Source organism: Dendropsophus ebraccatus, chromosome 3 (assembly GCF_027789765.1).
Source record: "Dendropsophus ebraccatus isolate aDenEbr1 chromosome 3, aDenEbr1.pat, whole genome shotgun sequence".
NCBI classification, from domain to species: Eukaryota; Metazoa; Chordata; class Amphibia; order Anura; family Hylidae; genus Dendropsophus; species Dendropsophus ebraccatus.
Window position 1 is genome coordinate 52,995,549 of NC_091456.1, and position 27,237 is coordinate 53,022,785.

The 27,237-nt window shown below is 42.0% G+C and overlaps 2 protein-coding genes across 2 annotated transcripts in view; both read right to left on the reverse strand.

The window, feature by feature from the left end:
• On the reverse strand, positions 1–11,395 carry LOC138785631 (N-alpha-acetyltransferase 35, NatC auxiliary subunit-like). The gene is made up of 4 exons (XM_069961774.1): positions 11,271–11,395; positions 8,538–8,660; positions 7,329–7,409; positions 1–264 (listed from the first exon to the last, which is right to left on the reverse strand). The coding sequence occupies exons 1-4, from the start codon at positions 11,391–11,393 to the stop codon at positions 205–207; spliced, it is 387 nt and encodes a 128-aa protein (XP_069817875.1). The 5' UTR covers positions 11,394–11,395; the 3' UTR covers positions 1–204.
• LOC138785630 (N-alpha-acetyltransferase 35, NatC auxiliary subunit-like) overlaps positions 11,309–27,237 on the reverse strand; it is a 25,927-nt gene continuing 9,998 nt past the window's right edge. Inside the window, exons 10-20 of the mRNA XM_069961773.1 lie at positions 23,542–23,625; positions 23,336–23,450; positions 22,444–22,622; positions 21,329–21,388; positions 20,788–20,894; positions 20,643–20,709; positions 20,446–20,544; positions 18,526–18,704; positions 14,635–14,772; positions 14,339–14,406; positions 11,309–11,411 (exon numbers count right to left, since the gene is read on the reverse strand). Coding sequence (XP_069817874.1) covers positions 11,395–11,411; positions 14,339–14,406; positions 14,635–14,772; positions 18,526–18,704; positions 20,446–20,544; positions 20,643–20,709; positions 20,788–20,894; positions 21,329–21,388; positions 22,444–22,622; positions 23,336–23,450; positions 23,542–23,625 — 1,113 coding nt within the window. The 3' untranslated portion in view covers positions 11,309–11,394. The remainder of the gene's footprint in view (positions 11,412–14,338; positions 14,407–14,634; positions 14,773–18,525; positions 18,705–20,445; positions 20,545–20,642; positions 20,710–20,787; positions 20,895–21,328; positions 21,389–22,443; positions 22,623–23,335; positions 23,451–23,541; positions 23,626–27,237) is intronic.

Genomic DNA, 27,237 nt, shown 5'->3' on the forward strand with positions numbered 1-27,237 from the left:
GATGTTTTAAATATTTAATGGAAAACATTGGTGTATAACACAAGAATTATATCCCACACAGCCAATTTACAAAGATTGTCCACCTTGTGGCTTTACTGAAAAGTAACCAGTGCACTAAAAAATAAAAATGATTGTGTCCTGCAATCTGCACACATTACACAGAGCAGAACACGTCTTGTAAAATGTCTTTCAGTCTCTCGGCTATTATACCAGTTTCACAGCAGGAAAATACTTGTGTGCGGAAAAGTCAAATTCAGGCGGTACCTGTACAGAAAGACATAAGAAGTAACACAGGAAGAGGATAACAAAAAACAGTAAATTTAACCACATAAACTATACTAACGTTCCTGACTGAAAGTGGTTTGTAGCAGTTTATGTAAAAGCGAAATTCACTTCCTTCCTCATTTTTGTTCTGTTATTACAGGCGGATGGCACAGGTAATGTACAAATACATTTGGAAAGTCTTCATGTTGTGACCTTATTACCCCTTTTACTCTGTTCATTCTGCACTCAATACCCCGAAACGAGAATGTAAAAACCATTTCAGGAATTTGTGCATGTTTATTAAAGGACAACTCCCGCGCTAAGGAAAAAAAAACAAAAACCAATCAGAAACCTAGCTTTTATACTTATCATCCCTCCTGAGCTGTCACTGTTTGAATTTCCCACCGTCTTTGTACCTTCTGATTTCTAGTCTTGTTCTTCATTTCTTCCTTGCTTCCTGGTTTCAGCTTCCCATGATGCACTTTGGCTGCTGTGACAAGCCAGCCCCCTGCTGTGACACAGCAAGTGCCTGCCCCTCCATTCACTACAACTCCCATCATACACTAAACATGACCCCCTCTCTGGCTCTCTTCAGTCAGGCTGCTATATACACACACTGAAGCTGCACACACATCACCTCACTGTAGTGTACATTCTGCAGGATTAGGTCAGGGCAGCAGGGGAGACATGCCGGGAGTGAGGAGAAAGATAAGCAAGTGACATCACTCACTCACTGAGTCCACTCTGTAGCAGGAGGGAGTATGGGGGAGGGGGTCCTGTAGCTGGTTATGTGCCGGGAGTCAGTCACGAGTCATTATTGAGTTGCAGAATGACAGATGGCTTACAGTTGCTCAGCCAATGGGAGCTGAGCAAGCCTAGTCACCTGACCAGGCAGGGGAGGGGGAGGCTGGTGTGACAGGAGCTAGAGCAGCCCTCCTGCTGATGACTCATCGTCACTAGAAGGAGCTGAGAGAGCAGCCTGGTGACGACAGTAATTAGGTATGAAGGAGTTTCTTACACTTCCTGGTGGGGGATGAGGGGGGAAAAGACAGGGAAGGGAGGCAGATAGGTGATTGAAGTATATTACAGTGTTATATAACTTTGTAATGTGCTTCAATTACTGGGAAAAAGTTTTTCATGGGAGTTGTCCTTTAAGAAAAAAAGCTAAGATTTTGCAGGGACACAAGTATACAGACCCTTTGCTATGACGCTTAAATTAGCTCTGGGGGCCTCCTGTTTCATCATCTTCGAGGGGTTTCTATACCTTGACTGGACATGATTAGGGAAGACAACTCACAGCTGTACATCAGGACCAGCAATAGAAAGAGCTGATTGTAGAGGGCAGAGACAGGAATGAGACACAGATCGGAGCAGAAAAACTGCTGCACTAAAAGTTCCCAAGAGTACAGTGGCCTCCACAATTCTTAAATAGAAAAAGTTTCGAAAAACAGGACGCCTACAGGTGGCTGAGCTGCTAAACTAAGTAATCGGGGAAGAAGTGCCTTGAGGTGAGGGGGAGGTGATGGAAAACCCAATGATCACTTTGGGTGAGCTTCAAAGATAGTGTGTGTGCAGATGGAAGAAAATTCCAGAAGATCAACCATCACTGCAGTACTCCACCAATATGGGCTTTATTGCACAGTGGCCAGAAAGACACTTCTCCGCAAGAGACACCTTAAAGCTCACCTGATGTTTGTCAAAAAGGACCTAAATGACTCACACACTGTGAGAGACAAGACTTTATGGTCTGATAACCCACAAGTGAACTTGTTGGCCTCAATTTTAAGCCTCATGTCTGGAAGAAACCAGGCACTGCTCATCACCTGCCCAATACCATCCATTTAGTTAAAGAAGCAGTTCACCCCAAAAAAATTTTTGGCCCTCCCTGTAGCTGCTGGGATGTATACTCACGGAAGATGATCGATGTCCCGCGGCGCAGCTCCGTTCCCGTCCCACAGTGCCGTTCAAATCCGGCGCGTGCTCACTTCCGCCAGCGCTGTGACTCCTCTTCTCTGAGCTGTCATTATAGGCCGGAAGTCACTTGCTTCCATGCATTCTCTATGGAAGCACGTGACTTCCGGTGTTCAAATTACAAGGGAGAGAAGAGGAGTCACAGCGCTGGCGGAAGTGAGCGCGGGACGGAGCTGTGCCGCGGGACATCGATCATCTTCCATGAGAATACATGCCAGCAGCTACCGGGGGGGGGGATTTTTGGGGGTGAACTGCTTCTTTAAGCATGGTGATAGCAGTATCATACTGTGGGAGTGTTTTGTCAATAGCCAGAACAGAGATTGGCAAGGGTTGAGGGAAATCTGAATGAAACAAAGCACAGAAAATTTATTGGGGTTATCCAGCAATAGAAAAACATGGCCACTTTTTTCAGAGACAGCAAAGCTCATCTCCAGTTTGGGTGGGGTTTTGCAACTCAGTGCCATTTAAGTGAATGGAGCTTAACCCCTAGAAGACCTAGGGCGTACCTGTACGCCTTGGGTGCCTGTCCCCAGACATCCCTGGGCGTACAGGTACGTCCTGTGTTATGAAGCACACTCTGGAGCGGAGCGCGCTTCATAGCAGGTGGGGGCCGACTGCAATCAGTAGCCAGGCCCTCACCGTTAATGGCAGGCTGCAGCGATCACGGTGCAGCTTTTCATTAACCCCTTAAATGCCAGCATTTAAGTGTAAGTGACAGGGGCAGTCTCCTGTCACTTACCGATTGGGACCCCCAAAGTTTGACTGCGGGGGTCCCAATTGCTGTGTCGGACCGCGGGAGGTCTCTTACCTTCCTCCGTGTGATCCCTTCGCCACTCTTTTGCTTGAGTCTGCCACAGGCAGACTCAATCAGCAGAGCGCCTATTACACTGATCAATGCTATGCCTATGGCATAGCAATGATCAGTGTTTGAAATCTAATGATTGCATGTAAATGTCTCCCAAGAGGGCTTAAAATGTGTTAAAATGTTTTTTGTTTTTTTTTACAATACCCTCCCCCAATAAAAGGTAAAATCACTCCCCTATCCCATAATATAAATAAAACATAAAAATGAATAAATAAATAAACATATAATATACCGTAGCATGCGTAATTGTCCGATCTATTAAAATATAACAATCGTCATCGTAGACAGCAAACAGCGTAAACGAAAAGAGGGAAAAAAGTGCCAGGATTACCGTTTTTTGTTACATTATATTTATAAAAAAAAAAGTAATCAATAGTCCGATCTACAAAAATATGGTATTCATAAAAACTAGAGATCATGGCGCAAAAAAATGACACCCCATACAGCCCCGTAGGTGAAAAACTACAACCGTTATAAGCATCACAATAGGGCCATTTTATTAATAATTAATTACAAAAAAAAAAAAAGGATTTAATAAAAAAAAAATTAAAACATTAGAAAATCTGTGTAAACCTGCATATGGTTGTGTTCGGATTGACCTATAGAATAATGGTATCTTATCGCTTTTACCATATAAAACATTACGTACACACAGGAACCCCCCAAAAGTTACCATATTGCATTCTTTTTTCCAATTTTACCAATTTTTATTTTCATAAATAATATATTTGGGATTCCATCATACATGTTAAGGTAGAGTGAAAGACGCTATTACAAAGTACAACTATTCCTGAAAAAACAAGCACTTACATGGCCCTGTAGATAGAAAATGAAAGTGCTAGAGCTCTTAGAAAAAAGGGGGAGGAAAAAACGCCCCTTTTACTAAAAACCTGCTCTGGACTTACGACTAGGCCAGAGGTTCACCTTCAACAACACAATGCCAAGACAACATAGGAGTGGCTTATGAACAACTCTGTGAATAACCTTGAGTGGCCCAGCCAAAGCCCTCAATTGAACCTAATCGAATATCTCAGAAGAGACCTGAAAATGGCTCCAACAACAGTCCCCATTCAACCTGACAGAGCTTCAGAGGATCTGCACAGAAGAATGTCAGAAAAGCCTTAAATCCAGAGGTGCAAACCTTGTGGCATCATACCTAAGACGACTAGAGGCTGTAATCACTGCCAAAGGTACCTGAAGAGTCTGAATACTTACGTCAATGTAAATAAAATTCTCTTTCCACATTCTCATTATGGGGTAGTAAGTGCAGAATTATGGGGAAACCTGGGAGTTTTTTTTTTATTTTATTTTCGCACAAGGCTGTAACATAAATAAAAACAAATGCATTGTATGTGAGGTAGAATCCAGGATTAGAAAGTCACAGCTACTTTCTTGCAAAAACAGCACCATACCTGTCCTTGGGTTGTGTTTGGTATTAAAATTCAGCCCCATTCACTTCAATAAATTAGAGCTGAAATATCATGCCCAAACAATAGTGGTGTTGTTTTTGGAGGATAGCAGCCATGGTTTTTCTAAACCTAAATAACTCCTTTAAATGCCTATATATATATATATATATATATATATATATATATATATATATATATATATATATATATATATAATATATATATATATATATATATATATATATATATATATAAATAAATATATATATATATATATATATATATATATATATATATATATATATATAATATATATATATATATATATATAATATATATATATATATATATATATATATATATATATATATTATATAGACTGAAGTCTTTTTATTTTCAATAGGTTTTACGTGGTAACACGTCTCACTGTCGGCATATGGCTTCCAAGAAATCTATTATTTGTAGTGATGCCCCTATGCAAAATAACATAATAAGGTGAGCAGATTGTTACAGCACTTATGCAATTAATTCTGAATTTAACAAAATATTTCCAGTTTTGGGATCCGCCCCACATGAATCCCCCACAAAGCCCTGCAGCTCTTGTTCTTTTGATCTTGCTTCATACTCAGTGGGTGGTTGCTGCTATGTGCAGGAGACACCCGCTGCTAAGGACTGACACTAGTGATCGTGCTCATTATTAGCAGCCGTCTATATAACGAGACGCCCGCCTTTGCCCGATATGTTCCCGTAGTCTGAATATAGCCTTAGGGTGTTTTTATAGGCTCTTTCTTTGCTAATCAAAGGTAATTATTGCAAATTGTTTTATTGCTAAATTATCTATTTTCTGCAGTTCCTAGTAGGAAAATGAGATGAAATATCCCATGTGTTGTGTTGCTTAGGGACTAATAAAAAAAAGAAATCCTGGTAAGAAAATTTGAGCTATTCTTTGAAAGAACACTAAATCTGTTGTCACTTCAAAAAGTAATTGCCTCTTATGATACCACCATGTATTTATGCACTATATTGTGCATAAAAATACTGACAGTCCAGTGTGTTTTATACAAGCTTTGATACCAGCAGCTACTATCCGCTTACCCATAGCCATACATGCTGTTGTCACCTTGATACTACTAAAGAGATCTCAGAGTGTCACATGACTGTTCGGGGCGATTGGGGCTCTTTCAATTCAGACCAAATCTAATCAGGTTGCTGAACGGGTCCCAAAATAAATTTTAGAGAATTCACTTGTGTCTAATAACAACCAATCTTTTATCACACAGATAAAATTCAAGAGGAAATCTCCAGGTAAAATGTATATATTGTGTTGAAGGATCTGAAGAGGGGGCATAGGGAGTCTGAGGGTCCTATTACACGGAGCGATTTTCAACTATTAACAACTAACGATAAACGATCGCAAACAAGATTTTTTATCGTTAACCTGAAATCATTCACCATATTACACAGAACGATGGTTGCTAGTTACGTTTACTCCTTCTGATCCCAGCAAAACAATGGGCAATGTGCAATTACACTGAACGATTAGAGAAAAAATGTGGAACTTGAGTGAACGAATGTGGAATTACAGCGAACGATTAGCAATAATTTTAGGTTCAGATCTAAATCAACGATCAACGACATACAAGCAATTTTGCGATCGTTGCCTGCAATTACACAGATTATCGTTTAAATTCGAACGCTATAACAATTTTTCGCACGATAATCGTCCCGTGTAATAGGGCTCTTATATGGAAGACACTAAAAATAAATCTATTCCAAAACGAACAAAGCTTGCTCTCTAGTGTCACCTAGTAGCTTGCGTGTAAGTAGCTCACTTGCGCAGTAGCAATCACAAAAAGGCAGCACTAGACTCCCCTCCTTCTAAAGCTAAGCCTATTTACATACCCTTTGTTAAGGAGAAACATCTCCCTCTTAAAGGACTCAAAGAGCACCAGAGTGATGTCATCCATTGCCCCTCCAGGCCTTCATACAAAGTTTGTTAGGAATGTTCCTTTAAACTACCTGTTAACCTAGCTTTAGTTAAAGGCATCCATCTGGAAGGGTTAATAGGACTCCTGGCATAAATATATATTATGCAATCTGTCTCCTGACATAAATGTATATTATACAAAGTAAATGTTTGGCAGATTATTAGTTTTGTAGCATATCACACTAACAAATTCATTTTCATTTCACTAAGAAATGCTCAACTGTACATATACTTAAAAGGAAACTAACAACGGACTAAAAAGACAATGGCCCAGATTTATCAAAGGGTGTAAAATATAGACTGGTGTAAACTGCCCACAGCAACCAATCACAGCTCTGCTCTCATGTCACCAGAGCAGAAAGCTGAGCTGTGATTGGTTGCTGTGGGCAGTTTGCACCAGTCTATATTTTACACCCTTTGATAAATCTCCCCCATGTGTGTTCTATTATCCATAGTGCCCAATGTTGAGACGGAAGGTAATTTTCTTACCTTCATCCTCAGTGTGGTTTTCAATAATTTTTCACTTTAATCAATTAGGTGATTTGCTACACTGGGGAAGAGCTACCACCCTGAGTGCATTGGTCCACACAGCTGGCCCACTCTTTATGAACGCTGAGGTGGTGCTCTGCGGAGACATCACTCCAGCGCTCATCATTACTGTGCACTGGATAAATATTAGATATTTGGAGAGGAGCGCAAGGTGGATGGAAGCATGGTGATAGTATTCAGGTGAATGATGCTGAAATCACATATGTTTACCTACTGCTTTAGAAGACAACTTATGTTTGTACACTTCATAAAATAGAGGAAATTGTCACTTCTCAAAGCTTACCTTAGAGTCTTTTTTATGGCCTCCAGCAAGCAACTTCATTACCACTATATTATTTTTGGATACCTTCAAAATCTCGTTGACCTTGGGTGAAAAAATTACACTAGTAAATCACAGTGCCTCTTTTTTTTGGCTTACATAACAATTTTGCAGCTTAAATACCACTTTTTTTGTGCATGTATCTAAAGATCCTTATGCAGACCAGACCAGTCATTTAAACTATATCAATGGTGTGCAAAATTTAATACAGGAATTTAATTTAATTTAGTTTGTGTGTATATGGAAAGGAGATGGAAGTCGTCACTAGGGAAGCCCCAGAGGATCCAATTAAGTATATGCTTTTTTTTTTATTTGCCTTATGGCTCCAACAAGATAGATAGATATCTGATATAGCAGATAGTCAATCTGTGATAGGATTGCCTACATGGCTACTTAGCCCAAAATGAGCAAAGATTTACATGAAAAAAATAATCATTGAACTTTTTATGAACCTGCTCAGCACTTGCTGCTCTATAACATGAGGTTTATAGAATGGTCAGCATTTTCAATGTGACATGACCAACCAATTATCTGCTGAGGGCAGGACAAGGGTAGAACCTCTCAGGAATACTCATAAGTAGGCATTTTATCAAGGTACATAATACAGGTAAAATTCAAGATAGCTGTAATTCGGCTGATGTAGTGCCATAAATGAGCGCCCATCAACAAGATCTGTGCTCAATCATAGGAACCATCAATGCGTTGTTGTTTGTGCAGCATATTAAACTTATTATAGTCACCTGCATGTTCCCATTTACGGTGGAAGATGTCCGGTTGACTACCGATCAATTTAAAACCCGTAAAAATATGTGATCAGCAGTTGACTATAGGATTTCTCATTTGTTGGCTGATCCCTGGCATGTGAAGAAATCAATGCTAATGTGAGGACAAACAACACACTAGCCTTCAGGAATTGTACAAAGATAATTATTTTTAGAATCTATTTTCATCAGTACCAAACTGCTAACTACGAGGTTTCTGTATTGAATAGCTAGCAGGTATCAAGTTGTGGCAACTTCAAGAGTCTTAGATGTTCATTTTAGCCGTTCCATAATTTAAAAAAAAAAAAGAAGAAAGAAAGTATTTTTTAATACAGAAGGAAAGAAGGACTGGTACAGATTCAGCTAAGGGCATGCTGAATAAGCTGTGGTACCAAGAGAAATAAAATCTTACCTCTTGATCTTGATTTGGGATGTTTTCCAAAATCATTCTTGCTTGTTGGAAGTGTTTACTTGCAGCCATGTAAAGGTCTGAAGACTGAGGAGGTGGACTGTACTTATTTAAATCGGACATTTCCTGTAATTTACAAATGGGAGGGATATTTAATAGATTTTAGGGTTATGTTCACACTACATATTTTTTATGAAAAGAATGGCCATTGATTTCAATTAAACACAGTGTATTTAGCAACGGCCGTGAAAATAATTGATCTGTCAATTATTTCCAGCCATTTAGCCTAAACATGTAAAATACACTATATGCTAGTATTGAATGTATGACATACAGCCAAATATAGTAGAAGTGCAGTTCCTGGAATCTAATTGACGGGACAGCTCTTAAAGCTATCCAGTCTACGCAGAGTACTGGCTACATTAATCTGCAGCATGACCACTGGTAAAATCTCTGGTAATATGAATAAATCTTCAGATAAGAAACAACACAGTAGATATTTATCACCTTCCCAATGTATATAGGTAGGCTTTGCTTTTAACTTGATTTAAATGAGTAACGGCCCTTTTATGTGGGTTGTTCATAGGAACGCTTAAAGCGACTCAGTACCCACAATCTGTCCCCCCCAAATCACTTGTACCTTCGGATAGCTGCTTTTAATCCAAGATCTGTCCTGGGGTCCGTTCGGCAGGGGATGCAGTTGTTGTCCTAAAAACAATTTTTAATCCTGCAGCGCTGTGTCTAACGGCCGGGGCTTACATTTGTATATGCATTAGGCTGGGACAACCTCTCCGTCCTTTCTCCCCACCCTCCTCATCATTAGGAATGATCCAGGAATATTTCCTGTTGTTTGAGCTTTGAACAGGTGAACTAACGATCCAGCCTATGTTCATTATGCACACAGGTGGGGAATAGGAAGCAATCTGCCTGGAGCATTCCTAATGATGAGGAGGGTGGGGAGGAAGGACAGAGAGGGTGTGCCAGCCTAATGCATATACAAATGTAAGTCCCGGCCGTTAGACACAGCGCTACAGGATTAAAAATTGTTTTTAGGACAATAACTGCATCCCCTGCCGAACGGACCCCAGGACAGATCTTGGATTAAAAGCAGCTATCTGAAGGTACAAGTGGTTTGGGGGGTCAGATTGTGGGTACAGAGTCACTTTAATTACCTCATAAACAGCTTGTGCCAGTATTCAATCTACAACTCCCTATCTAAACGTAGAGGCACTGCATGGCCGGTGTAAAAGGGCCCTTAAAGGACAAGTGCCATGAAAAACTTTTTCCCAGTAATTGAAGCACATTACAAAAGTTATATAACTCTGTAATATGCTTCAATCACCTATCTGCCTCCCTTCCCTGTCTTTTCCCCTCTCCACCCCCCACCAGGAAGTGTCCTAACTTACACAGACCTAATTACTGTCGTCACCGTCATCAAGCTCTTCTCTCAGCTCCTTCTTCTGTTACAGCAGCCTCCCCTGCCTTGTCAGGTGACTCAGCTTGCTCAGCTCCCATTGGCTGAACAACTGCAAGCCATCACTTGGACTGGGGAGGGGGGGCTGCTGTAACAGGACCTAGAGCAGCCCTCCTGCTGATGACTCATCCTCACAAGAAGGAGCTGCCTGGTGACGGTGACGGTGACGGCAGTCATTAGGTCTGTGTGAGTTAGGACACTTCCTGGTGGGGGGTGGAGGGGGGAAAAGACGGAAGGGAGGAAGATAGGTGATTGAAGCATATCACAGAGTTATATAACTTTGTAATGTGCTTCAATTACTGGGAAAAAGTTTTTCATGGCACTTGTCCTTTAAAGGGAACCTGTTACCATGAAAATGCAACCTAAGCTATCAACATTATGTTATAGAGCAGAAAGAACTGAACAGATTGATATGTATATATATATATTTTTTTTGGGGGGGGGAAGATTTAGTGTAACTTTTAGAAGGGGTATTCTGCTCAAACACAACTTTTTATAAGTTGTTGCCCATGGTGAGACTAACAATTGATTCCATACTTGTTATTGTCTACTTAATCTCCTTCTCCCAGTTCTGAGCTGCTGCTTTCTGCTGGAGACACAAAAATACCGTGTATGAGCTTTTCTCTCCTCCCCTCTCCGTTCAAAGATGGCTGATGTAAACATGTCCCTTTATGGAACTTTGTAGCAATTCTATAATGCTGGGAGGATTAATCACCGTGAGTTCATTAGCAACTTGACCTCTCGACATTACAAAGAAGCTACAAAGTTGCAGACAAAGCCTGCCAGGGACACGTTTACATCAGCCGTCTCGGAAGGAAGGGGGGGGGGGGAGGAGACAGAGAGAAAAGCTCATACACAGTTTTTTGTGCAGAAAGCAGCAGCTCAGAACTGGGAGGACGAGACTGAATAGATAATAACAAGTATGAAATGAGTTGGTAGTCTGACCATGGGCAGCAACATATGAAAAGTTATGTTTCAGTGGAATACCCCTTGATTGAAATCGAAGACGTTTCCATGCTAAGGAGTCCAGTCCATTGAGTCACAATGTCCACTGAACTCCATAACACAGAATGAGCAGGGATTTTAATCAACAAATCAAGTTACATTCAATCTTTTTCCACAAAAATATAAATTTTGTTCAGTGTGCTCTGTTCCACCTGCTCTATAACATAATAGCGATAGATTAGATAACATTTCCTTTGTTCCTATCACTTCCACAGCAGGCCCATTATTAAAGGGAACCGTCAGGCTCTTCAACCTACCTTAAACTGTAGATAATGCACTGGTGGAGGGGTGATAACACTGTTGAATGGTGCAAATCTGTGCTCGTATCGCACTTGCTCACTGTCCAACTCAAACTTGGGTTTTCTCACTTTTCCATCCATGTCAAATGCAATCATTGTCTAAATATACAGACAAATAACAAAAGCTTGTTAAAAAAAAGGTAATTTTTAAAGTGAAGACCTATCAATTTACCCCCTTAATCCACTGCACTTGTTTTAAAACCTAAAGTGCTAACCTATACATTATTAGGGATGCATGATGCACCGAGAAATTGATTCTACCATAGATTTTAGGGGCATATTTTCGGTTCGATACCAGGATTTCCTGGTATTCGATACTTTATGATATGCCGCACTGCTGCACGGCTTATCATAAAGTATACAGCAGGAGACATGGCGGGCAGCGAGCAGGGTTCCTGTCATGTCTTCTGCGTGTCCCCTGTACTGGCTTTCTCCACAGCCAGCCCACCTTCTCTCCGCTTCAGCGGCGCCAAGTTCAAATAGCCGGCACACAGCGATCGCTTGTGCCGGCTATGTAACTGTATAGATGCCACTGTCACAACTGACAATCGGCTACTGTGTGTAGCAGACCCCGGTTGCTAATGACTGCGGCCAGAGATCCCACGGGCGGCAGTCATTTAACCCTTGATGTGGCTTTAAAGTGTCGGATCGGCACCCCCGCAATGTGAGTGCTGATGGGTCACCTCACAGCCCGAGGTCCGCACTCACCCTCCCAGTGTCTCTGCTAATAGAGTCTGGCTCAGCCACATTCTACTAGCAGAGCGCTGATTTTACTGATGCTATGCAATGCTATAGCAATAATATATAGCCTTGCATAGCTCAGGGGTCAGAGCAGGGTCGGCGGCTGCAGAGAGGGAAGAGAGCAGCGCTGCAGTCGGTCTGGGAGAGGAGATCGGAGAAGGCTGGAGGTGGGGGAGGCCAGAGGAGAAGGCTTGAGGCGGGGGAGGCAGGAGAAGGCTGGAGGCGGGGGAGGCAGGAGGAGAAGGCTGGAGGCGGGGGAGGCCGGAGGAGAAGACTGGAAGCGGGGGAGGCCGGAGGAGAGGGCTGGAGGCGAGGGAGGCAGGAGGACATGCGGCCACTAGATCTGAACGGGACTGTGAGGTGGGGGCCGGAGGGTGAACAGTCGGCCTGATTCTGACGGGGAAGGGGGGCTGTAGCCAGCACATTACCCTGCCGCCCAAATCCAGGTCACCCTGCTGGGTCAGCGGTCTGCATTCCCTGACAGCAGGAATAGTGAAACTTCAGCCCCCAACATCCCCCCTGATAGCTGGTATGTGTTACATGACTACAACCCCCATTATCCGCCTGATAGCTGGTATGTGTTACATGACTACAGCCCCCATTATCCCCCCTGATAGCTGGTATGTGTTACATGACTACAGCCCCCATCATCCCTCCTGATAGCTGGTATGTGTTACATGACTACAGCCCCCATTATCCCCCCTGATAGCTGGTATGTGTTACATGACTAAAGCCCAAATTATCCCCCTGATAGCTGGTATGTGTTACATGACTACAGCCCCCATTACTTGCCTGATAGCTGGTATGTGTTACATGACTACAGCCCCCATCATCCCCCCTGATAGCTGGTGTGTGTTACATGACTACAGTCCCCATCATCCCCCCTGATAGCTGGTGTGTGTTACATGACTACAGCCCCCATCATCCCCCCTGATAGCTGAGGTCAAAATAGGGCAATTAAAAAAAAATATATATTTTAAATAATGGGGACTTTATTTTTAAAGTAATAAAATGAAAGGAACATAAATGGGTTTGTACTGACCTGACAGTGGGGAGGGGCGGTTGGAGCATTTCTATTTCATTTTTTATGTTTGATTTTTATTTAATTTATTAAGTTTCGAATTAGTATCGAGCATTGAAAAAAAAAAAAGTTAGTATTGGTATCGAACTCAAAATTCTGGTATCGTGACATCACTATACATTATTATGCAAAAAGTCCAGAAATGCTATTAAAGATTGCTTTAATGTGTCCTTGTCATTATAAAAATATTTTTATGTTGCAGAGACAAGTCTAAAGTTATGATTATTCAGGGTGTGGCTGTTCAGAACACGACTAATGTATAGATATAGCAGGGGGAAGTGTGTGGTCGTTTGCTTCTTCCCCCACTCCCTAGGATCCTGAACCCTGATGAGACAACCTCAATTATAAGCCTATGGAGCTTGTCTTGTGCCACAAGAGTGCTATTGTAGAGAGGAGGTAAGAGAAAAATACCTAACTACATCCTCGGCTATATAGTATTTAGAGATAGGTAGGGGTGTGATTCAATGTTCCACAGTAGGTGCTCCCTCAGAAAACCAGAAAACAAAGAAATATACTTAACTAGTAGGATAGAAAGATAATATATATATATATATATATATATATATATATATATATATTATCAGTAAACAGAAGATCACTGACTGAACCACAAGCAGTCAGCTCTTTAGGTAGCCGTCCATATTGCTACACACGCTGCACATGAAGGGATGTTATGACATTTACTATCATAAAATAACTTGTCACTAGCAAAAACTATTTATTTTTTTAAATTTGTACAATGAATATGATATTTAATAGTGGTGGTACAACCCCCTTAAGGAAAATACCAATGCAGGTAGTATTCTGCCCGTAATGGAATTTTTTTTTTAATGACAGAACTTTATTTGTTCTATTCACTTCACAAAGTACTTTTTTTTCTTTAAATAATTGGGATTTTAAAGCAATTCACCACAATTTTGCTTCTGAAGCACCGTCCCGTCACTGTACTATTTCAATAAAGGCATTCTTATCTCACCTTTAAACAATGTCTGTGTTTCTTATTTATGAGACGTGTTGGGCTCAGTTTACAGGCATACAGACTGCTGCTTAAAAGCTGCTGTACAAATAAGTACGGGCAGCCATTAGGCCGTGGGATGTTTTAAATTTCAAAGAAACAGATGTAGTTACTCCAAGTCCCATCATATATCCCCATAGTTTTTTTTTCAATATGTTCACAAAAATGTATTGAATGGTTTTCACTCACCTTGTACATCCCTGCACACATGTTCTGGTACGCCTGACTTAGAGTTATTTCTCTGCTCAAGGGGCGAACTGAAAAATTATTTGAATAAAAGCCACATTTACTAGGTCAGTATTTCAGTAGCTCCTTAATTTATATTTACTGAGGACAGCTGCTAAAACATCGCCAAAATTATTTGATTGAACACTAGGTAGCAGTATATACATACACATACATCATTTATTCTGGCAGCTGGAGTGGGCTGATTAGTTGTTGCTTTTGGCCAACAAACATTTTGACGGCCACACATAATCTGTTACCTTTTTTTTTTCTTCTTAGTCTTCTTGCTGCTGCGCCCTTTCTGTTGTTCTTCCATTATGCGCTCTTCTGCCATCTGCGAGCTATCGGCCCGGCTAAGTGTGGACATCAGCCAAGCATAAAGAAATTCAGAAAGATACCTATAAACAACAATTTGGGTGTGAGAAGACCATAATGAAACACAAACGTTACATACTTCATAATCGTGGAATCTATAAGAAAATTCATTACAAATAATAAAATGTTGTAAATAACAGGGCTGTGGAGTCGGAGTTGGAGCTAGTTTTGGCTGGAGTCGGGGTTGGAGCTAGCTTTGGCTGGAGTCGGAAAAAAATGTACCGACTCCAGCTTTAAAAAAATCTTTAAAAAATGTAGAATTGAATTTTGATATGAATTTTACAAGTTTTGCTCATAAATATATATTATGAGCAACATTCTAATAGGACACTGGCCCTATTACATAAGGGTGGTCAGGGAAAAGTTGTCGGTCACTATTTGGCAGTTTGTTTCTGAGCTGGAAGAGTCCATTGTGTGTGGGGGGAGATCTGTGCTGTTCTCTCCCTGGATGACTGTATATGAGCAGCAGTGTAATATGAAGATATCCTGTGTAATATAGTGGAGGAGGAAAAGAAGACATAAGTAGTGTAGCAGTAACCTCTGTCCTCAGTGTGGTGTTTTCTCTCTGGGAGAAGATTGTGTGTTTTTCTTCAGTGTTCTATGGCTGCAGCTGTGTGTGTGTGTGTGTGTGTGTGTGTGTGTGTGCATGCTATGGCTGCAGTAGGCTGTGTGTGCTATGACTACAGCAGGCTGTGTGTGTGTGTGTGTGCTATAGCTGCAGCAGGCTGTGTGTGTATGTGTGTTATATGGCTGCAGCAGGCTGTGTGGGTGTATGTGTATGCTATGGCTGCAGCAGGCTGTGTGTGCGCGTGCTATTGCGTGCCCCCACAGTGACCTTCTATATCAATATGTGTGACCTCTATATCACTATGTGTGACCCCTTTCTATATCACTATGTGTGACCCCCTGTATATCACTATGGCTGACCTCTATATTACAGGTATCTGGCATTGTTAGCAGTGTTTGTGTGTGTATGGTGAATATTTAGTTAGAAACATAGAAGACTGTCAGCAGGAAAAGACCACCTGCTCCATCTAGTCTAGTTCTGATTTGTTCAGGACATGGAGGCTGGAGACTGGCTGCATCCACTGCACACACAGGAGAAGCTTCCTTTGTATGTTTCAGAAGTCGCCCCAGGATCATGTAGGACATTAGGGAGAAGCTGCTGAGCCAGTGTGATAAATAACTCCCCTGGTATATGACTGGCCATTTATGAAAGAGCAGGAGTCGGGAGTCGGAGTCGGTCCTGATAAAATTCAGGAGTTGGAGTCGGTCCTGATAAAATTCAGGAGTCGGAGCTGTGGCTTACCGACTCCACAGCCCTGGTAAATAATAATAATTATGGTACATTATGATAGTACATTTGCTTTAAATTCCTCAAAATTTCAAGATCTCTGCTTGCAGTCAGTGAATGCCATTTGTTAGTTACATCAATGGGCTAGAAATCTGTCCTGAACATGCACAATTCACATAGATACATGGTTCGTCAGTGTAATAAAATTTAACCACTAATGAGCCAAAATCTCAGGCATATAACAATTTTAGGGTAACATGCTATTTTACAGGCTCACTCTCATCTTTACACCCCCCCCCAATAAATAAATATTTGTTCTAGAATAGTGGGATCAGACATATATTCTCTCCTCTATGCCCTCAGAACCGCTAATGTATCAGGCAAAGGGGTAGGAAAAAGCATAGTGCTGGCTGGCACGTTCATCGGTCTAGATTCAAGTCCATGAGCAGCAATATAACTAGAGAAGATGCGGATATATTCAAAATCATTTATCTTGGTGCCAAGCAACCAGCAGTATACCTGTGGATTCGGAATGTGACTCTTACGTATTGAGCATCTATCTACACTTACCAGCCACTTTATTAGGTACACCATGCTAGTAACGGGTTGGACTGACTCAATTTTTGGTGGCATAGATACAACAAGGTGCTGGAAGCATTCCTCAGAGATTTTGGTCCATATTGACATGATGGCATCACACAGTTGCCGCAGATTTGTCGGCTGCACATCCATGATGCGAATCTCCCGTTCCACCACATCCCAAAGATGATCTATTGGATTGAGATCTGGTGACTGTGGAGGCCATTTGAGTACAGTGAACTCATTGTCATGTGCAAGAAACCAGTTTGAGATGATTCTAGCTTTATGACATGGCGCATTATCCTGCTGAAAGTAGCCATCAGATGTTGGGTACATTGTGGTCATAAAGGGATGGACATGGTCAGCAACAATACTCAGGTAGGCTGTGGCGTTGCAACGATGCTCAATTGGTACCAAGGGGCCCAAAGAGTGCCAAGAAAATATTCCCCACACCATGACACCACCACCACCAGCCTGAACCGTTGATACAAGGCAGGATGGATCCATGCTTTCATGTTGTTGACGCCAAATTCTGACCCTACCATCCGAATGTCGCAGCAGAAATCGAGACTCATCAGACCAGGCAACGTTTTTCCAATCTTCTACTGTCCAATTTCGATGAGCTTGTGCAAATTGTAGCCTCAGTTTCCTGTTCTTAGCTGAAAGGAGTGGCACCCGGTGTGGTCTTCTGCTGCTGTAGCCCATCTGCCTCAAAGTTGGACGTACTGTGCGTTCAGAGATGCTCTTCTGCCTACCTTGGTTGTAACGGTTGGCTATTTGAGTCACTGTTGCCTTTCTATCAGCTCGAACCAGTCTGCCCATTCTCCTCTGACCTCTGGCATCAACAAGGCATTTCCGCCCACAGAACTGCCACTCACTGGATGTTTTTTCTTTTTCGGACCATTCTCTGTAAACCCTAGAGATGGTTGTGCGTGAAAATCCCAGTAGATCAGCAGTTTCTGAAATACTCAGACCAGTCCTTCTGGCACCAACAACCATGCCACGTACAAAGGCACTCAAATCACCTTTCTTCCCCATACTGATGCTCGGTTTGAACTGCAGGAGATTGTCTTGACCATGTCTACATGCCTAAATGCACTGAGTTGCCGCCATGTGATTGGCTGATTAGAAATTAAGTGGTAACGTGCAGTTGGACAGGTGTACCTAATAAAGTGGCCGGTGAGTGTATGTCTTGGACATTGTTATCGGTAGTCTGAACATAGAGACTCTTTTGACATATAAGACACTGGTTGTACGGTACGGTTCCCCATATAGGCCATGCATCCCTGCAATGTGATACTGCATACTATTGCACCTCTTATGCAACCCTGAGATCTGATATGGTTTAGTATTGCTTTTTACAGCTTAGCATTATATCTGCCATCAGGGTCAGATCCTAATACTGAGGTACTGCTTCATCTTTTATTAAGTGTCGGAAGTGACCGATCTTTCCTGTGCTACTAGATGGATTTGTGGCTGTTGCCCTTGATGGGTGGATTTAGACAGTGGTGCTTGTTGCATAATGTGGTTGAGAATTTTACAGTACAACCAATAAAAGATATATTTTAGCTTCTGGGAATTTGGTTTTGCATTTGCAAACCTTCCTTATCTTTGACTTTTTTCCATCAACACAACATATCACTGGGAACACCAATAATTGCAAGAATAGGGGTCCCGTGTCCCATATCTAAACAGAGCAGCGGTCAGTCATATGCATTGTTGATCCATTCAACATTGTTGTTTGTGGGAAAACATGTTTAAAGTAATCTTAATAGTACTTTCATACTGAATATCAGACTCCAATTCTCATTATTATTAGACACTCCTTTGGCAAAGTATGCTAATGCTTAGTGACTGTATGACATCTTTATACAGACATGATTTAAAACCAAAAATAACTCACCAATAGATGTAGTAATATTCATGCATGCTATAAAGTTCCAATTCAAAACCACTCAGTAAATACTGGATCATAATACGCAAATTGTGATAAAGCACCCAGGTTCCCAAACATGCTAAGTGTTGCCTCTGTGGTTCCTGTTTCAGCAGCATGCTATGGAGAGCAGCGTCCACCTTCTCTGCCTAGTCCAAATCATAAAAAAGAAATCAATTACAATTATTACAAGGTAACAATATAAAACTCTATATTATTATGCAATATTATGCCCTGCGTGAGGTGTACATGTTCAGAGCTAAGAGTGTCATATATTATTCACTATATATCTATGCATCTACAGTTGACAAATAAATAGATAATCAGTCTGACCACTGCTATTAGGAGCATAGTTGCCAACAGTCCCGGATTCGCAGGCACTGTCCTGTTTGGTAAGAGACAGTATTGGCAAATTACTGTCCCGCGCAATGTTCGAACAAGCAGATTTATATTCCATAGGTCTGGTGTGTTGTCATTAATTCTTATGGGGCCAGACACTAATGATCGATGTGTAGATATCGCTTCTTACTTTCCTCTGTGCTGTCCAATCAGCAATCTGTTACTAGAGGGGCCTGATACTGAAATCTATAATATAATATGGGCCTGAATCTGGGGTCTGCATTATTTAGGTATGGTCTGCATGGCCTTCCCTGCTGAACACATCCTTTCCATCTATATTGTCCTAACTGTACTCCCCCGTACAACAGTGAGGACAATCAATCTATAAAGAAAATTCTGGGGAAAAAACAAAACACAAACGCCCTGGGGAGAAACACCTTAACAAATCACCCGTAACACGCCACACCCCTCACGGTAAAAGCCGTGCTAAGCTACTTGACTACTTGCAGCCATATTTTTCCATATCCCAGATGCCTACTTGGCACTGAAGAATAAACATATGATTTCATTCATTTGTGTTAACAGACAACATAGATGAAGACACAGTAGGGAAGCTTGTCTGAGTAGTAGAGATGAGCGAACCGGGTTCGGGTTCGAGTCGATCCGAACCCGAGCATTCGGTATTTGATTAGCTGGGGCTGCTGAACTTTGATAAAGCTCTAAGGTTGTCTGGAAAACATGGATACAGCCAATGACTATATCCATGTTTTCCACATAGCCTTAGAGCTTTATCCAACTTCAGCAGCCACCGCTAATCAAATGCCGAAAGTTCGGATCGACTCGAGCATGCTCGAGGTTCGCTCATCTCTGCTGAGTAGTCATTATGTGGTCCAAATAGATTAAGGGCCAGTTCACACGGAACAAAACTGACGAATTCCGTGGCGGAGCTCTCCGCTGCAGAATCCCGCCAGACTCCGTGTCATACTGGCTGTCTATGGGAGGCTTGTGCGCGAGCCCCCCCAGACAGCCAGTATGACACAAAAAAAGTGAAATTACAAATATGTTAGCTACTGATTCCTCTGTCTAAATATGCAATGTTGTTTTAGGGCCCTATTACACCAACAGATTATCTGACAGATTGTTTTGAGGCCAAAGCCAGGAATGGATTATAAACAGAGAACAGGTCACGGAAAGACTATGATTTTTCCTCTTTTCAAATCCATTCCTGGCTTTGGCTTTAAAAATCTGTCAGATAATCTGTTGGTGTAATAGGGCCCCAAGTGTAAAAAAAAAAATAATAAAACAAATCTTATAAACCTAAAGTAGAGAAGCACACTTTTTTCAGCTAATTTCTGCCATTCTTACAATGGTTTCTGTGACAGTATTTTTATTCTTAAATTTAATGTAGTTGTAAAAAGTAGACCTGTGGCAATAATAAAGAGTGAACACTAAATACAGGTGTGCAAGCAGGTAAAGGGTAGCAGGTATTCAGAAAACATGCAATCTAGAAGAGTTGGAAGCTACTGTTAAGGTAGCTGGAGAAATAAATACCTCATCTTGTAAAGTTGCAAAGTCTTCTAGGATATGACCAAGCTTGTCCCTCTGGCGAGCTCTGTTGTGACCATGAATCTGAATTAGGCTACAAAAAGGCTAAAAAGAGATAACTGGAATCAATGGTCTACCTTGTACTTCTCTTAGGCTTTGAAAGATGAATTTATGAAAGGGAAGTTTTATAAGCACACACTTACCCGTACACAGTGGGTGACAAATGAATCTATGTAGTCCTTTGCTTGATGATTATTGTATAGGCAACATCTAAAAGAAAAGCACACTATAAGCAACAAACAAAAGTGTAGCTGTTACTTAAAAGGAAAAAAATGGTAAAATACATACTTTGGAGACAGGACAGGAGGGCTCACAAAGGACCGCAATGCATCTTTTATCATGTCTTGCATTAGATGAGTTCCAAAAACTTTTTTGTTATCCACTAAAAAAGTAGTCTATAGACAAATACAGAGAGCGTGTTAGTATCAAGAAACAACAAAACAAAACACAATAAGTTTTATTAAAACTACAGTGATCAACCAATCCCTTCACTGGTTGCATTTTCAGGAGGGATTGCCTCACATGCTCTATAGGTGCCTCTCAGTAAAACCTGAAAATCTGAGTCTGGCACTGGTGTAGATTTTCTCAATGCTTTACACCTACTGGCAGACCTAAATCATAATAAATCAGGTGCGGGCAGAGTCTATGCAGCCGCTTCCTTGCCTTGCCCCAGCCTGCTAATAAAGTACGCAGGGCCTATGTCAGCAAGAAGGTGCAGATGTTTTGCCTGTGTACGCCAGGAGAGGCGCTGGTTTAATAAATTTCCCCCCACCTCTTAGTGAGACAATATATGTGACCATAATAGTGATACAGACTGGAAAACATTTACCTGCAAGAGAGATCTTGAAAGTACACAAGGTGATTGTTCACTAAATTCACAGAAGAAATCCTAGAAATTATAAAGACATAATTTAATGCCAATAAAATAAATTAAATCAAAACAGAAAAAACTGTTATTTTAATAAACTGGTACTGGTTCTGCATTTACAGAAATACTCTTTCTGTTAAAGCGCAACTATGAAATATTTTTACAATTTACTTAGTTTAGGCCATTATAAGAATTTTAGCAATTTAGATAAACTAGCTAAATTTAACCGTTTTTTAAATATATGAAGCTGAATGTCCCCTCAGCTTTGTGTTTGCCTTTGTTACTTGTGCAATCCTGTCCTGCACTTCTGAAAATCCGTACACTGCCTAAGCAGCAGTTAGGTACGGATCGTCAGCAAGGCACAGATGACAGTCAGGGAAGAGCCTGCTATGTGCTCCGGTGACTATTCAGACATCGGAGCACATAGCAGGAAGTCATACTGTGATGAATGCCTGACTGGATTAAGCCGGACCCCACAGGACCCCCCCACCCCATCATCTCTCTCTAGTGTGCACTGCTGATCACCGCTGCTGCCCCTGCTGGAGTTCGGTCACTGTTAGCAGACTGTGTGGTAAAAGCAGGAGACCACAGCGCTCTTTCCTGCCATGTGCTTCAGTGCCTGGTGACAGTTCAAACACCAGAGGACACAGAAGCATAGCAGGAGGAGAGCTCCAGTCCCTCCCACCCCTGCTTTGCTTCCTCTCACTCTTCACTGGACGGCACCCCCCTCCGCAGCCCAAACACCTCTCCTCTCCGGTATCTCATTGATTGTTATGCCCCCTCCCCTGATTCCTGCACTTTTCCTTCAATGTGCTCTGGTATCTGTACACAAGAGCACATAGAACGAAGAGCGCTCAGGTACCCTTCCTCCTCCGTTCAGAATCTGACACCCTTTCAGTGCTGGTGCACTGGGGCGACCATACCCTGTGTATAAGACGACCCCCGACTTCTAAGAAATATTTTCGGGGTTAAAAAGTCGTCTTATACGCCGGAAAATACTGGCTATTTTATATGTACTCTATGCCCTCTCTATGACATTAAGACATAGACACACCTACAGTAAACTGTACACTTACCAATATACTGTGAAGGTTAGTTAAGGTGACAACGTCGCACACAGTTTTTATCCGGTCAATTAATTTATAAAAATAATTCACCATTTCTTCTTTCTTAATTATTTTTGCATAACGAGGGAATGTTGGCGGTAGCAACCTCTGGTTGACCAAAGGCTCGAATCCCATCATGATAGGGTGATCTACATGGAACGAAAGGTGTTTTATAGTCAACAAATCATCAATCAAACATAATCATTCCTGCAAACACATGTCTCAGTCTATTTATGGCATGGGACCTTTTCTATATGGACTCTGAGGGATATGCAGCCCAACCTCTGTTTTGTCCTGGACCAGGGGTCTTGTTTCTTTTCTATGTAGGTTGTCTATTTCTATTTTTTCTATTTTTGTGAGAACAGATTAGCCTGTGGAATGGGTATAGCCTGTATAGGCAGTGCCAACACTTTTTTCACACCTTCTGTCAGACTCCTACTGACAGGATCTATACCCTTGGGGCTATACCCCCTAAATGACATAGAAAGTTGACTTTTTTTTGTAGCATAAAGTGAAATATATTATTTGCCTATAGTCATTAATAGTTTGCCTTAAGCTGATATACAACCTGCATGATGAACAGTGTTTTTCCTTGTGCGAGTTTGCAAAGGACTGGGGCTTCCTGTGTTTGGTCTTTTTTTTTTACACAAAAAAGACCAATTATCAGCACAGAGGGAGCTTGGACCATAGTTTAGCCATATGTATAACGCTGATTTAAAGGTGTTGTCCGGGATAAAAGTTTACAACAATATTTTTCACTAAAATATTGGCACGTTGTTAATAAATTTTGAGTATTTTATGACTCTTCTTAGCTCCCCTTTCTAGGAATTTTGTACACAATGAATGCTTAATAGGTTCTCACCGCCTTTGGTGGTGTCATTCTGGGCCTGAATACCAAGTGAGAGCGAGTTCTGAATAGCAGAGAGAAGGTCCGTTGCTTGGCTTATTAGCTTTGATGCCTCTACCACTGCACTTGTCTAGAAAGCAACGAAAAAGCATTTAATTACACAAGAATATTGAAAGTTCCCTGGTACAGGCTATTAAATCCCTCACCAAAAACCTTCTTACCTCTTTCTTTGTAAAAGCTATCAATACAGTTAGCAAAACACGAGTAAACTTTACTCTGCTGAATACCGCCAAGCACTGCTGATGCTAAAAAAAAAACCATAATATACAGAATGTAAATGTAGGAAAAACAAATAAAAAACAAAATGATATAGCTGTACAGATGTAGATTTGTTTTACTACTTATCACAAGGCTTTTTTTTCTACCCTAGTGTTAGTATATATGACTCAATAAGCCATACAGTCCAATTATTCTGTAGGTTTTGTAAAGTTTCCTAAACTGTGTATATAAAATATAATTTAACTTGTCCCCAAGACTAGCCCTATGCAGGGCCGGATTAAAGAGGGGGCAACAGGGGCACCTGCCTACGGGCCTCCACCACTAGGGGGGCCCCCACCAGCAGGAACCCAGAAGTGAGTGAAAACAGTACCTGGGGAGTGAAAACAGTACCTGGACAAAGCACTGGACAAACTACATGCTGTCCAGGGAAGGAGGGAGGTGTAGGGTTAATCTTGTGTAAATATCTTCTGCCCAGCAAACTCAGACTCCCCCCTGGCAGGCCCTGAGTGGATTCTTCCTGTCAGGATTTCTGTCTCCTGCCAATGACCTCACTCCCCCTCCCCCGCCTCACTGAGGAGAGGACAGTGCAGGACCTGAGCAGTGAAACCTGATCTCTCCAGCAGCAGCAGGAGGTGACATCATGGAGCCTGCTGGAGGATCTGTCACAGCGGCTGCCAGGCTGAAGATACAGTACAGAGCCAGAAGAGAGAAGAGCCAGGAGAGAGAAGAGCCAGGAGAGAGAAGAGCCATCCCCTGTCCAGATCAGGTGAGTAGGAGGTTTTGTTTTGTGTTGGGGCACATCAGAGAAGGGGTATATACTATGGAGGACATTACAGCAGGGTTATATACTATGGAGGACATTACAGAAGGTGTATATACTATGGAGGACATTACAGAAGGTGTATATACTATGGAGGACATTACAGAAGGTGTATATACTATGGAGGACATTACAGAAGGTGTATATACTATGGAGGACATTACAGCAGGGGTATATATACTATGGGGGACATTACAGCAGGGGTATATATACTATAGGGGACATTACAGCAGGGATATATATACTATGGGGGCACATTACAGCAGGGGTATATACTATGGGGGCACATTACAGCAGGGGTATATATACTATGGGGGACATTACAGCAGGGGTATATATACTATGGGGGACATTACAGCAGGGGTATATATACTATAGGGGACATTACAGCAGGGATATATATACTATGGGGGCACATTACAGCAGGGGTATATAATATGGGGGCACATTACAGCAGGGGTATATACTATGGGGGCACATTACAGCAGAGGTATATACTATGGGGGCACATTACAGCAGGGGTATATACTATGGGGGACATTACAGCAGGGGTATATACTATGGGGGACATTACAGAAGGTGGTATATACTATGGAGGACATTACAGCAGAGGTATATACAGTATATAGCCTGTGTGCCGCATATGCTTTATACTGTATATAGTCTGTGTGCCGCGTATGGTATATACTGTATATAGTCTGTGTGCAGCATATGGTATGTACTGTATATAGTCTGTGTGCAGCATATGATATATAGCCTGAGAGCAGTGTATGAGATATAGCCTGTGGGCAGCATATGATATATAGCCTGAGAGCAGTGGATGATATATAGCCTGTGTGCAGCATATGATATATAGCCTGAGAGCAGTGTATGAGATATAGCCTGTGTGCTGCATATGATATATAGTCTGTGTGCAGCATATGGTATGTACTGTATATAGTCTGTGTGCAGCATACGGTATGTACAGTATATAGTCTGTGTGCAGCATATGGTATATACTGTATATAGCCTGTGTGCAGCATATGGTATATACTGTATATAGTTCAGGGAAGAAACAGAGTGCTGCACCTCACACCTATGGCTGATACTAGTGCCCTTAGGCTAAATAAAAAACACATCAGAATTTTGTGTATGAATTGATCAAGCCATACTGCCCCATGTACCTCGTGCCGGTATCTGATACACATGGGTCCCTACACTAAGTCCACACCGTGCCAGTAAGTGGCCACCAACCCCGCAGGCGTGCACAGTCAGGGAACGGGGGCCATGGGACGGCCCTGCGACCCCCATGCCACAGGACCAGACCCAAAAACACCACACCAGAACCCGGCCAGCACCGCCGGCAGAGAAGGTCGCCCCCAAGCAGCACAAGTCTGGATAAAGAAATTACACTCACCATAGCTGCAGCAAACAGAATGGGAAAAAACAGGAGGGATTAAAACCATGTGCACTCAGGTGTCTCCTGCTAATTGTGGTCATGTGGGTCTCACCAGGAGGAGTGCAAAACACGGAGAAAAGAGAGAAACAAAATGCGGTTCAGGGAAGAAACAGAGTGCTGCACCTCACACCTATGGCTGATACTAGTGCCGCTAGGCTAAATAAAAAACACATCAGAATTTTGTGTATGAATTGATCAAGCCATACTGCCCCATGTACCTCGTGCCGGTATCTGATACACATGGGTCCCTACACTAAGTCCACACCGTGCCAGTAAGTGGCCACCAACCCCGCAGGCGTGCACAGTCAGGGAACGGGGGCCATGGGACGGCCCTGCGACCCCCATGCCACAGGACCAGACCCAAAAACACCACACCAGAACCCGTCCAGCACCGCCGGCGGAGAAGGTCGCCCCCAAGCAGCACAAGTTTCTTCCCTGAACCGCATATACTGTATATAGCCTGTGTGCAGCATATGGTATATACTGTATATAGTCTGTGTGCAGCATATGGTATATACTGTATATAGCCTGTGTGCAGCATATGGTATGTACAGTATATAGTCTGTGTGCAGCATATGGTATGTACTGTATATAGTCTGTGTGCAGCATATGGTATGTACTGTATATAGTCTGTGTGCAGCATATGATATATAGCCTGAGAGCAGTGTATGATATATAGCCTGTGTGCTGCATATGGTATATAGCCTGAGAGCAGTGTATGAGATATAGCCTGAATGTAGCATATGATATATAGCCTGAGAGCAGTGGATGATATATAGTCTGTGTGCAGCATATGATATAAAGCCTGAGAGCAGTGTATGATATATAGCCTGTGTGCTGCATATGGTATATAGCCTGAGAGCAGTGTATGAGATGTAGCCTGTATGCAGCATATGATATATAGCCTGAGAGCAGTGGATGATATATAGTCTGTGTGCAGCATATGATATATAGCCTGAGAGCAGTGGATGATATATAGCCTGTGTGCAGCATATGGTATATAGCCTGAGAGCAGTGGATGATATATAGTCTGTGTGCAGCATATGATATATAGCCTGAGAGCAGTGTATGAGATATAGCCTGTATGCAGCATATGATATATAGCCTGAGAGCAGTGTATGATATATAGCCTGTGGGCAGCATATGATATATAGCCTGAGAGCAGTGGATGATATATAGTCTGTGTGCAGCATATGGTATATAGCCTGAGAGCAGTGTATGAGATATAGCCTGTGTGCTGCATATGATATATAGCCTATATATGTCATATGCTGCACACAGGCTATACTGTATATTCCATATCATGGGCTGCACACAGCTGTGTATTTTAATCCTTAGGGTACGTTCACATGTACCATATCCGCTATATATTCTACACAG